Source organism: Penicillium rubens, assembly GCF_028828025.1.
Source record: "Penicillium rubens strain IBT 27055 chromosome Unknown utg000004l_segment0_segment0, whole genome shotgun sequence".
In the NCBI taxonomy this organism is placed as follows: Eukaryota; Fungi; Ascomycota; class Eurotiomycetes; order Eurotiales; family Aspergillaceae; genus Penicillium; species Penicillium rubens.
The window spans coordinates 2,332,154-2,344,732 of record NW_026890602.1 but is presented as its reverse complement, the minus strand read 5'-3'; the positions used below and the strand labels follow the sequence as shown (position 1 = coordinate 2,344,732).

Genomic DNA, 12,579 nt, shown 5'->3' with positions numbered 1-12,579 from the left:
ATGACATGTCAGACAGACTCAAACTTGAGGATCAGTTTATCGCCTGTCGGTTTCACAGTGTAAGCATCGATAGCCTCGATGTTGTCGGCGTTGACAATGGTGGTGCGGAAGTTAGTGTAAATCGCAGCCACGGCCAATTTCATCTCTGCCAAACCGTAATCAGCATAATTCAATGATTGCGACTCTTCAATACGTACCTTGCAGTGCAAGATTGCTTCCCACACACATACGTCCTCCACTCCCAAACGCCCAGAACCACCGGCGTTTCTCTTCCAGATTAGCTGGCGAATTCTCAGACTCCAGCCAACGCTTCGGCTGCCAGGTTTCTGGATCTGGGAATACCTCTGGATTACGGTGCAGTGAATATGCTTGCGCATTCACCCTTGTGTTAGGTGGGATATCTGCATACCCAGCCAGAGTGCACGACGGAGATGGCGTTACGCGAGGCTGAATGCCAGGGATTGGAGCATGAAGTCTCAAGGTCTCCGTCACGATCGCTTCCAACAGCGGCAGATTATCAATTGACTTCGCCGGCGGCAGATCGGCTGTCTTTGGGTACGAAATCGGGGGATCCAGAGTGAGTAGTTCCTCTCGGAGCTTGTTCTGCACTTCTGGGTGTCGGGAGAGTTGCCAGAACAGATATGTGAGGCCAACGGCACTGGTTTCAAAGCCGGCAGTCAGCTGGTCGTACATCTCGCAAGCAATATCGAGTCGCTGCTGGGCCTTGTCTGGCTCTGCTTCTCCATTCTTTGCGGAATGCTTGTCGAGTGATTGTTTCAACTGTTTGTAGACAGTTGGCTCGACGCCTGGCTGGGTCGATGATAGTATCTGCTCCGCCCTATCGCATAGATCCAGAGCCCAAGAATCAAGCATTGCATTGGCCTCGTCGCAGTACTTAGGTACTACACGAAGACCAATCCGTCGCAGCCATCCATCCAAATATGGAACTTCCTGGGCATAAAACTCGAACGGCTTCCGGCACATGTAAAGGTGAAGCCAGTGCTTGCGGACCGAATTGTCTTGCAGGTAATTCGTGCCATTCTGCAAACCGAATAGATAGGAGGAGACGAAGTCCATTGTCAGTCCCTGATTTAGATCATGCACATCGAGGGATTTGCCAGACATTGCCGCTTCCTGAAGAATCGGCAGCAGTCTGTCAAAGATGACGGTATTTGAGACTACCCGCATATGAGGGGATGTTTGCAGAGTCGATTTCGAGTATATGTTGGACAACATCCGTTTCCGGGTTGAATGCGTCTTGCTTCCTGTCATGGTGAACATGCTCACTGTCCTAATTCTCACGGTGAGCTACGTACATAGGTTACTGTGAACCAGGGTCCATACTAACCCAAATGAAGCGAAGACTCGGGGATACCAGTCATGCTTCTCAAATCCGCCAGCATAAACTGACTTAATTCCTCCCTCGACACAGTTGATGGAGATCTCCGACGGTCCTAACCTAACGATAGGACCGAGTCTCTCGTGTGCGGCCTGGATCGTCCGGTTATTTCGGCTTGTGAATCGCCTCCATAGCATCCATATCGGGGAGACGGGAGCGCTCCAGTGTGCGTTGGGGATCTTCGACAGCGGGGAGAGAAACGCTGGGTAAATTAACACCCTGTAGATGACGAAACCAGCAAAAAATGCTACCGCCAGGGCAGTGATCGAATATGCCATTGTGAATTCAATTCCGGGATGGTTGTGTTTGCGTCCACTATGGTGGATACCTGGGAATACCTAGATGCTTCGCAGATATAAGAAAAGCGGCTTGCGAACCCCTCTGGACCTCGGAGCTGTATACAATGGAGATTGCCGACACCACTATGCCACTAGCTGCTAGGCCAGCCAGCACCCATCCGTGTATTGCAGGTGGTGCCGAGTGTGGTCCCTAATTGCAAGATTAACCTAGGCCCCATACTGTTGAATTCCACTCACTCTGATTCGCTTTACCTTTGCCGACGGCGAACAGTTAGGTAATAGAATTACCCCAAAGATTGTCTCCAGGTGGTCAATACGAGCTACATGTGCATAGCTACATGCAGGTTTGATAGGGAAACTTTCTCCACCGCCCCGACATTACTTCCCCGCGAAAGCGATAAGGCGATAAGCGTACAGCTAGATGCTATGGTCTTGGACCAGAGCAACACCGGTTTATGAAGGATAACACCATGTTCACGATCTTCCATCGAACGACAAGCTCTACCCCTTGAAGCGGATCGAGAATGGCGTACGTGAATTTGCCTGTCGCGATATATGCGAGATGGCTCTTAACATTTCTGAGTCGCGCTTTAGAGAGCTGCGCCTAGATTCGCTCGACGTCCTCCCAGGAGCTATTTTGCGCTGATGTATTTCTTTTTCTTTTTTTTTTTTTTTATTCCGTGGTCATTCTCTGATATGCCCTGGAAACAGAATCCTCTCTTTAACATCAATATTCTTTATCAACGCGAACATCGATGCGTATGCTTCAAATCTCTATTAAGTCAGGACTCATTTCAAGAGTTGAAAACTGATGTGCATTCCATAATAGTCTTGTAGCTCTATTTCAAAGCTAGGGTCTGCCTAACTGCTTTTTTGGCGCTAAAAGCAGAGCCCTCTTGAAGCTGTCCTAGCGAGCCAATGTGCTTACGTCATAAGGCAACTGTCGCCCACATGGGGCAATTTGTGTACGAAATTGCTGTGCTGCAACATATATTGTACTGGCTAAATGAACATAACGGTCGACAATTGCAGCGTAGTATAGAGATCGAACCTCTAATCTGCTTGTCGTTGAACAAACACGGCCCTTTCCGCGGGATTTCCCTCTCCAGCACACTCAGTGAACAGCATCAAAACACACCTGAAAGTGGCGGAAAACAAAGAACGATGGCGATAGTCTGAAAGCTTGAAACGATTGCTCTTTTCACACCCTGTCAAATCAAGCTTTCGCTTTCAAGATGCTTTACGAGCTTCCATCGGAGATCATATACCAAATTGCAACGTTCCTCCCAACTGCCAATGCATTAGCCCACTTGGCCCAGACATGTCGCCGATTACACGACATTATCACAGCTGAAAATTCTCGCATCTTCCGAGCGTTTGTTAGAAGCAGGTTCCCGTCTATCGAAACACCGCCATTCTGGAAAGATGCAGCACAAGCTTTGACATCCCGGTCCCGGGCCTTGGACAGAAATGCCATCATCGGACGATTTGTTGTACCGCCTGAAACTATAACTAAAATCGGTTCTCACGAGGTGACTCGTCGTGACAACCCGACTCTCGGGTACAGGCCTTCAATTGATTCTTACGAGATCTGGAATGGCCAGCGTTGGGCTGATAGGAAGGAGGTGCTTGCCTGGGGCGCTGCCAACCAGCTTGTGATGAGGATCAGGCAAACCGGTGCTCGTTCACAAGAAGACTGGCTTGTGTTCAATGATATTGATCACATTAGCAGCTATGATGACATTTGTTCTCTGCATCTTTTGTCCTCTGGGAACCAATACGTCAACGATACCAACGTGGAGCATCTGATCTTTGGTCGAGTCCGAGGTGATATTGCTCACCTTGCCATCTCTCCTAATGAAGCAACATTTGAATACAAACATAAGTTCTTGGCATATGGACTCAAACTTGATAAAACAGATTTGAGCAGTGACACAGACTCTACTTTGGCTGCTCATTTTGAAAATGGATCCATCGCTTTCTACCATACTCAGACCGACGAAGAAGAAATCGAGCCATTCACATGGCTTCTACCGGAAAGCTCGTCACGAACCAACTACTCCAAATTGCTATCCTCATCCCTAGTGGCTGTAGGGACTGGAGATGTGGAAAATTCCTTATCTATCTCGAAAATCTCACCAGACGGTATCTCCGCATATCGAAAGATCGGAATCGGTTCTTTAGACACCGACCCTACAAGCCTCAAATCGCAGGTCAATATCGGCGCCATTGAACCTCTCAATAACCACAACCAGGCAGCCTCCCCGGGCGAAGTCTTTCTAACCGCCTGGGACGACTACACCGTCAGACTCCACGACCTGCGCTCCCCAAGACCCTATGAATTCTCCTACAGAGACGCCACAGACCTGAACCCCATCTACAGTCTCCACGCCTTCGGCCACGAGCGCTTCCTAGCCGGAGCCGGCGGCGAAGCCGTGGTCAAGATCTTCGACCTGCGCATGTGCAACACGTACAGTTACCTCGACGCACAAATACCCGCCTCACAATCGCAGAGCACACAATCGACAGCAAATACCAACGCCGACACCAGACCCAAGACGGAAGCAAAGTCCCGCCCTAAAAAGGGCTTCTCGATATTCCTCTCCCACCGACCACCCCCTACATTCCCCCAACAAACCCCAGTCCCAGCCCGCAACCGCCAAAGAGGTCCCTACCGAGGCCCCATCTACACTATGTCCTCGCCCTCGCCCTCCTCGCCAACCGTATACACCGGCATTGTGGATGGTGTCGTCCAGCTCGACTTTGCGTCCACGGATGACATAACCGGTCCGCAGAAGGAGTGGTACGAATATAATCTGGACCTGGGGGTGAATACGGGTTCGGGGATTTTACCGCGCTGGAACTCCGAGGCCTTCAATCTGGCTGGATATGAGCGTCCAGATGAGGATGATTTCGCTACTACATCTAAGCTGCGGAATCAGCGCGCGTTTGCGGATATTGAGCCTGCGGATGCGGCTCGTGATACGCATACGGGTTGGGATTGCAGGTGGGAGGGTTTAGAGGAGCCTGGGGCTTGGAGGAGGCGAGATTAATAGGTGCGGATTTTAACTTCTCTATTTTGTACATTACTATTTTTGATACATGTAGAGATTGACCGGGTTAGAAGGGGTCTGCGTCGGTATGCTACGTCTTTGGCCTCTTTCTTGCTGCATGGATTATTGCAAATACTGGGGAGTTCGTCGAGACAGATCCCAAACTTTTGATTGATGTAAGCTAATGAGCAAAAAAAAATTCTATGGCAAATATCGGGTCCAACGACCTTGTCCATAGCTCCGTGTACGCCTTGCTGAGTGAGATTGGTAAAGTATGATGCGGGATATGAGAGCCCTATCTGTCCGAATTCATCCATTGCAGCGAACCTAAGTCGTACTGCAAACCTTGGAAGTTGCAGCAACACAAAGATAGCGATTCTTCCCTTCGGCAAAGCGACATCCAAGACAAAAAGCCCGGGTTTGGTGGCAAATTTTTTGATTAGATGCTGACGATAGTCTGATATTATGGACTAGCGAATACGTTTGTGTCGCGAAAGCAAGAGTCGTCGTTTAGTCCTCGAACTTGAAAGAGGTCGTGGCGGGGCCAATGTCGATGGGACCACCGCGGTAAGAGCCACGCTTCTTCTTGTTCTTTTCCTTGGTGAATCCCTTGCCGCGGGTCACAGACAGGTCCTTCCAGGCGCGCTCTGCGTAGGCGTACGACATGTAGTCGTTCGAGGGGTGGTCATGAGGCAGCTCGCTCAGGACAGCCAGAGGGGTAGGGCGAGCTCCGACGTGCTTCTTCTTGGCAGGTCCGTTGCCAGGAGCGGGGCTGGCGCTCGAGGAGGCGGTCTGCACAGCTTCCGCCGCCTTGTTGGCCGGCTTGGTCTCGGTGTCGGGGGAATTGGCGAGGGTTTTGCTCCCGGATGAGGAAGAAGACTCCGAATCAGAAGAGGAATCTGAGGACTCGGGGAGAGGAGTCTTCTTTGCCGTCTTCAGGGCCTTCTTGGATTCCTTCTTGGATTCCTTCTCGGACTCGGACTCGGACTCGGAAGAAGAGTCGGAGGAAGAGGAAGAGTCGGAAGAAGAGTCGGAAGAAGAGTCAGAGGAGGAATCTGAGGACGAATCAGACGAAGAAGAGCTCGAAGAGGAAGACGAAGAGGAGCTCGACGAAGAATCGGAGTCAGAGCTGGAAGAATCTGAAGACGAGGATGAGGACGAAGAGGAAGATGCCTTCTTGGGGGTGGCGGAGGTCTTGGCTTTCTTAGCCTTAGGGCTGTCGTCTTCGGACGAAGAGGACGAGTCGGAGTCGGAGCTGCTAGACTCGCTGCTAGACTCGGCCTTGCGCTTCACACCGGCAGACTTCTTAGCCGGAGCGGGGGCGGGAGCCGCGGGAGACTTATCATCATCCTCATCATCCGCATCACTGTCAGAGCTGGAAGAAGAAGACGAAGAGGGAGAGGATGAGCGAGTGGCCTCGCCCATCTCAACATCCGAGTCGCTATCGGAGCTGCTGCTTGAGCTGGAAGAGGAACTAGGACTCTGAGACTTCTTCACGCTGGATCCCTGCTCAGATGCTTGGAATAGTTCCAAGAGAGAGGGGACATTTTTCGCATCGCTCTTCTTGCCCGACTTTGCGATTTCCTTGGTGAAGGCGGTGCTAGTCTCGGGGAAGTTGTCCGACAAGAAAGCCGCGACTGAGGCGATCAGCTGAGGGGGAATGGACTTGGTGGTCTTGGAAGACTCGGTCTGTTGAATTAGGCATTGTCAGTCTCATCGTCACGCTCGTCTGTTTGTAGATCATGAACACGCCAATCGACATGTCAATCGAAAGTAAACGAAGCGTACCTTCTTGACCGAAGTCTTCTTGCTGGAAACCTTTGCCATAGCGACTTGATTTTCGGTTCGTTTCGACGGTAGCGAAAGGAAGAAACCCGGGGCAAGAAGAGGCTATTTAGAAATAATCTGCCAGGAACCAGAAGAGAGAGAGAAAAAAAAAAAGTATATAAAAGGCGGTAAGCCATCAGCTTCACGGTGATTGGCGCATATTGGTGAGCGTTGATTAGTGGGGATAGGCGGTGGTTGGCGCGCAGGTGTTTTGGCTTCCTTAGCCTTGATCATGTGATTGGCTATCTCTTCTCACCGCCCTCGACTGAAGCTTCCAGGCTTATTCATCTTCCCAGTGATCACAGCTAGGATAGTGGCGGACATGATTGACTAGGGGATTGAGCACTACGATGTAGAAACTTGGATATATGTCGCATTAGCAGTTTCCATCCAACATGCATCTAGGCGCTAGGATTGGAGCCTGGACCTGGACCTGACCATGGGATGGATGACTAACATTTTGCTGGCAATTAAAAGCCAATAGGATCAAAGTCATGGATGGTATGCACTGTCATAACACAGGGCTAGTACGTCTGTACACCTAAAATCAAGTAAGATAGTAATACTACAGTGAGTAGCTGCCGTATAAAATCTGCTCTCAATTCAATGCTAATCTCTGACATTCCGCACGTTTGTTTACAGCTGGGCAACCCCGGATCAATTCAATACTCCGCTCCAAGCTCTCCGCCTTCCCAAGGTTCCACCCGCGAGACACATTGATGAGCTAATTCGAACTTCAGCGCTGGCCACTTGCATTACTTTGGGCCACAACGTGTACTGCTTTATACCTCGTCGTATTCCGCCGGCCTGCAAACGCATTGTCCCTCAACGGATTTCAATTCCTTCCGCGCGTGGTGCGTAGTGGCGTCGCCCGATCCCGACCATCCCGACCATGTCCCCTTGATCTCGCGGCTACCCACACTTGAGCTCTGTGTCCCTCGATACCATGATGAATGGCAGGGACCGTCCCCGCGGGCCTCTGCCAGGGCCGCTGCCAAATCGTGGAGATATGCAGTCTGATTCGGGCTCTAGCCCAAGCACCATGACAAGAGGGGCCGCTTTTGAGGATGAGAAGAAGCGGATCATTCATAGTTGTTTCGCAAAAAAGGATGAAGAAGGTCTCTGTACGTACATGGTCAACGTATTTCCTCAGATTTGCCCTCCCCCCGATTTCAGGCGATAGTGGTGTGGTTGGCAACACATTGCGAAAGTGACGTACAGGGCCTAGATTGGATCGCAATGCGTTTGCTTCGTTCAGCTATTCTGCCCGTGATCTCTGCTAACGCCCTTTTTTGTTTCTAGTGCTCGAGTCTTATATAACGCATGTCCGCATCACCGAGGATGCAGCGCACCCCTCTAGCCCCTCCCCGCCAAATGGGCCACCGGAGAACAAGAAACCCCGTATCATTATCATAGCGGTTCGAAAGTCAGGCAGAGTCCGCATACACAAAGCTCGAGAGAACAATGAAGGGACCTTCTCCATTGGAAAAACTTGGATGCTCGACGATTTAAGCGCAATTCAATCATTTGGTTCGATTGTGCCGAGAACACCAGGAGAGCAGCAACAAAAGGAATGGGCGGGCAATGTAGGATTCACGGTCACAATTGGAAAACCATACTACTGGCATGCTAGGACTTCTAAGGAAAAGGAGTTCTTCATCGGGAGCTTGGTCAAAATTTACAAGAAATACACCAATGGAAAAGTCCCCAATCTCATTGGTTTTGACGACAAGGAGCGACAAGTGCTGGCAAGACATGGACAATCGGGACAACAAGGGCAGCCAGCACAACCATCACAACCCGGTGGCTCTTCAAATGGACCACCGTCAAGGGGACCCGGTCCGAAGCCTTCAACATCGGACAGCCCGGTGCCTCCCTCGCTACAATCGTCCTACAGAGGCCGTGACCCCAGTCGCGATGGGCCCCGAGAAGTAAAAAGAAAGCCCTCCGAAGACCCGGCACTTCGTACTCAAAAGAGCCGTGAGCAGATGTCTCGGCCGTCCACCGGTTCTCGGCCATCTACAGGACAAGGTAGACCAGCACCTTCTCCCTTTGATCTACATAAGTCTCCGCCTCAGTCGCTTCTTTCTGGGCCACCCCTAGACCAGCAACCGCCGCCACGCGCAGCCGAGCGTAGCGCAGCAAACGCAAAACCCCAGAGTTCACAATCGGAGCCGAGGGGAACAGATAATTTGTCTGCTGCAGCACAATCCAGCAGCTATGCTGATATTCCGGAGTCACTCCGCCCATCTTCTGCTCGCAGCCAGGATCGCGGGACCAGACCTCCGCCTCTTGCTACCCAGCCAGCCCAAAACAAGACACCAGAATTCATGCGCAGCAATGACGCACTCCGTCCTACAACCTCTAGCTCTTCCAATAATGAGAGTAAAGACACGGCCCCACGTCCTACGCCCAGCTTTGGGCCAAAGTCCCCCCAGCGTGCTAGTGGGGAGAAGGCATTCCCGTTCAATCAGACCTCTCTGCCTCAAGAGAAAAGTACAGATAGCTTGTCACCTGGAGCTCCTGCACAGCCCCGGGAACCGTCTTCGTCACCGGCAATTGAGGGACTGGCTGCAGAACCTGCTGCCATTATGGCTGCGAATCTGCCCTCGGCAGAGCCTATTGAGCCTTCCAATGAAAAGTCCAATACGCCTGTCGAAACTGCTCCTGCTGGGGACTCGCCATCTCAAGCTTCCCCGGAGCAAGTTGAAGAAACCGGCGAATTCGAGCCGCATCGCCCGGGGCTCGGTCCTATGATCAAGAAAAAGGAGGGCAAAGATATTGCTGGCGCCTGGAAAAAGGCTGCAAATGCTTATGCTGGTTTCAAGCCCAGAGCTGGTGGGGCTGGTGAGCGACTGCTGGCAGCCGCGAAGAAGTCACAGGCCGATGTCGCTGGCCCTGATGGCATCACCAGCGTTGTTCCGGCGCCGTCCCTTACCCGGTCGGCGACCGATCCCCCTCAGAGTCCAGTGGCAACAAAGTCGGAACAAGATATCCAATTCCCCGCGCCCGCTGCAGGGCCGGAGACACCAACCGTTGAGGTTACAGAGCCAGCACCGGAGGACATCGCGGTGGCCCCTGTCCAAACTCCTGAGGTCTCACGGGAGAATCTCTCTGATGTTGTGATAAAGGTTGAAGATCGTTCAAGATCGCCATCTCCGGCTACTCAAGGACGTCGCCGTAGACGCCGTGAAGACCACACTATGAAATATTGCCAGGCCCTTGGGATCGATCCCAGCGTTCTCGACGGACGTGGTATTGAGTTTGATGACATCCTCACAGATCTAGGCTGGAACGGACGGCTGGCCGATGAACAGAAGATTGAGGATTTGGAAGCAGATGTTCGCCGTGAAATTGGCCGTGTCGAGGCCACCAGCTGGCTTGGCAACCTTGAACAACAAGAAGGAAAGGTGGAACAACTTGCGAGCTTGATTGACAGAACGATTGAAGAGTGTGACGAGCTGGATGGTCTTTTGACCCTTTATTCTCATGAACTGAACGTGAGTTTCAAGATCGCAGAATCAGGATTGATCTCCAGTCGGCTAACAAGACGACATTACAGACCCTTCACGAGGACGTCGCCTATATTGAAGCTCAAGGTCAAGGTTTGCAGGTACAAACAGCGAATCAGAAGCTCCTGCAAAGCGAACTGCAAACCCTTTTGAAGACACTTTCAATATCTTCATCCGAACTGGGGCCCCTCAAAGAGGCCTCCTTGAGCAACCCCGATGGGTTGAAGGATACTGAAAGCGCTCTAGCGACGTTGTACAAGGCCATGCTCACCATCGACTCTGATATTGGACAAAACAAGAAACGTCAAGTCGATGCTAGTGTCGGTGTGTATGCTGATACAGAGATCGGCCAGATGCGTGCGATCAAGCAAAAGAAGGAAGAGTATCGCTCTACTGCAACCATGTTCCTCAACCGACTGCAGCAGTTCATGGCCCTTGCCTTCAAAATGGCAGAACAAAAACGCGTTGATTGGACCAACGGGGGTGCCAATGATCCCATGAAATTAGATAGTGCCGCACGAGGGCACTTCCGTCAAGAGGTCTGGCGGTATAATACCCTGATGCTATTCGCTAAGGAAGTTAGCATGGCAGAATGGCATAGCCTTGTCGGACTCTACGAGCAGCAGTCCAAGCCTTCGTACCAGGGCGACTTCCGCGACAATAATCTGGCTTGGAAGAAGACAGCGCGCAAACCAACGGGGGATGAGCAGGAACTCCTTTTCACACACCAAGAGAAAGAGAAAGAAGCCGAGGGTCTCACCATGGCTGCACGAAAACTGACGGTGCGACGAGGCAAGACGGTACGGGCTGCCGCTGGACTTCGACTGGCTTCAGGCAGCGGGAAGAAAGAAGGAAAGTCTGAGCCGTCTGAGGCATTCTCTGGGACGCTGCGGGAGACACTGAATATGATGGCTCAGGAGCAAAACTTCATTGTTCAATTCTTCCATCTCGATTCTCTTGCCAGCGCCGATTTTTCCGACTTGGTGTCTGCTACTATTCCAGAAAATCGCTCTTGCCCCGATTTCTCCGCCAACCAGCCGCATGATCCCGATCGGGGGATGGCAAAGAGAGTCGAGCAGATTATGGATGAGATCTACTCATTCTGGCCGAATGACATGCAGAGCATGGTGGACTGGGCCATGCAAGCTGATCCTCTTCAAGGAATCGGCATTCTCTATGCGTTGGAGACTGCCATGAATGACTTTGACGACACGAACCAAGAGTTCATTCTTCATGCACTGCAGAAAATTCATTCCCGCCTGATGGGACTGTTCAACCGATTTGTAGATGAACAAATCCGAGGCATCGAGGACACCAAAGTCAAGGTGAACAAGCGGAAGGGAGTAATTTCCTTCATGCGGGTGTTCCCCAACTTCTCCAATGCGGTGGAAAGCATGCTGTCATCCCCGTCTGGCGCCTTCTGTGACATTCGCGTTAGCGTCAATGACGCGTACGACCGTATCAACCGTGCGATGTGGGAGTCACTCAAATTCATTGCCAAGGAAGCACCCGGCCAACCTCCGGGCGTCACTGCGGGTGCGGGTGATCCGGAAGACAAGGAGATCCTGAACTACCACATCCTCCTTATTGAGAACATGAACCACTACATCGAAGAAGTAGATGTGCACAACATCCCTGCACTTGAACGCTGGGCCGATCGGGCCCACCAAGACTTCCAGGAGCACATGAAGCTCTACCTCGACGCGGTCATTCACCGCCCACTGGGCAAGTTGATTGATTTCGTGCAGTCCATTGACAACCTCCTTGCTGCAGGCGGTAACCCGACCGATATTGCAGCCCGCGCCAGCCACTCCCGCACGGTGGCGAAGAAGGTTCTCGCCTCCTACGACAACAAGGAAATCCGCCGTGGCATCGAAATGCTCAAGAAGCGTGTCGAGAAGCACTTTGGTGACGCCGACGACCCTGGTCTTAGCCGCAGCCTCGTTGTCAAGGTGCTTCGGGAGTGCGAGAACCGTTATGAGAATACGTATGACCGCACCCGGAAGATTATTGAAGATGTCTACGAGGGTCAATTGGAGCTGGATTGGCGCAAGGAAGAGACCCTTAGCATGTTCCGCAAATGAGATGTACTTCATATTGAAAGATAATCCTATTCCCCTTTGTTTCGTTTATGCTTCTTTTTTCCTATGTATTCTCTTCTATAACTTCCAGACCATGCCCTCTCACCGGGCATTGACATTAACCCCAATCGACGCACAAGGCACATTCCCATCCACCCTTGTGCGTATCCCACGTCCACTCACGATAATTGGTAAGCTCTTGAGATTCACTCTTGCAGTTATCCGGATTGACAGTACTGCCAATTGCAGCCATTGTAGATATGGAAGATCATCTTATTGGTAGATTCCTATTCGATGAGAATCCTAACCACAATCTCGCGGCCGTTTATCGAGGCTCATTTTATAGTGTTATTCCTGGTGTGATTTAGATTCAAGCTGGATCCCTAACACCTTAGTTAATACTTCTAC

General features: G+C 51.4%; 4 protein-coding genes across 4 annotated transcripts; 2 read left to right on the top strand and 2 right to left on the bottom strand.

Annotated features, from left to right (window-relative positions):
• Nucleotides 1–8: 8 nt before the first annotated feature.
• Nucleotides 9–1,677, bottom strand: N7525_010859 (cytochrome P450; the record flags this gene model as incomplete). Its single annotated transcript, XM_002561158.2, has 3 exons — nucleotides 9–145; nucleotides 198–1,291; nucleotides 1,349–1,677. The coding sequence occupies 3 exons, from the start codon at nucleotides 1,675–1,677 to the stop codon at nucleotides 9–11; spliced, it is 1,560 nt and encodes a 519-aa protein (XP_002561204.2).
• Nucleotides 1,678–2,933: 1,256 nt separating this feature from the next.
• Nucleotides 2,934–4,751, top strand: N7525_010858 (uncharacterized protein; the record flags this gene model as incomplete). The annotated part of the gene is made up of 1 exon (XM_002561159.1): nucleotides 2,934–4,751. The coding sequence occupies one exon, from the start codon at nucleotides 2,934–2,936 to the stop codon at nucleotides 4,749–4,751; it is 1,818 nt and encodes a 605-aa protein (XP_002561205.1).
• Nucleotides 4,752–5,261: 510 nt separating this feature from the next.
• On the bottom strand, nucleotides 5,262–6,578 carry N7525_010857 (nucleolar and coiled-body phosphoprotein 1 family protein; the record flags this gene model as incomplete). Its single annotated transcript, XM_002561160.2, has 2 exons — nucleotides 5,262–6,440; nucleotides 6,540–6,578. 2 exons carry the CDS (start codon nucleotides 6,576–6,578, stop codon nucleotides 5,262–5,264), a joined length of 1,218 nt encoding a protein of 405 aa, XP_002561206.2.
• A 946-nt stretch (nucleotides 6,579–7,524) lies between these two features.
• On the top strand, nucleotides 7,525–12,174 carry N7525_010856 (GTP-Rho binding exocyst subunit SEC3; the record flags this gene model as incomplete). The annotated part of the gene is made up of 3 exons (XM_002561161.2): nucleotides 7,525–7,702; nucleotides 7,881–10,078; nucleotides 10,141–12,174. The coding sequence occupies 3 exons, from the start codon at nucleotides 7,525–7,527 to the stop codon at nucleotides 12,172–12,174; spliced, it is 4,410 nt and encodes a 1,469-aa protein (XP_002561207.2).
• Between the last annotated feature and the right edge of the window lie 405 nt (nucleotides 12,175–12,579).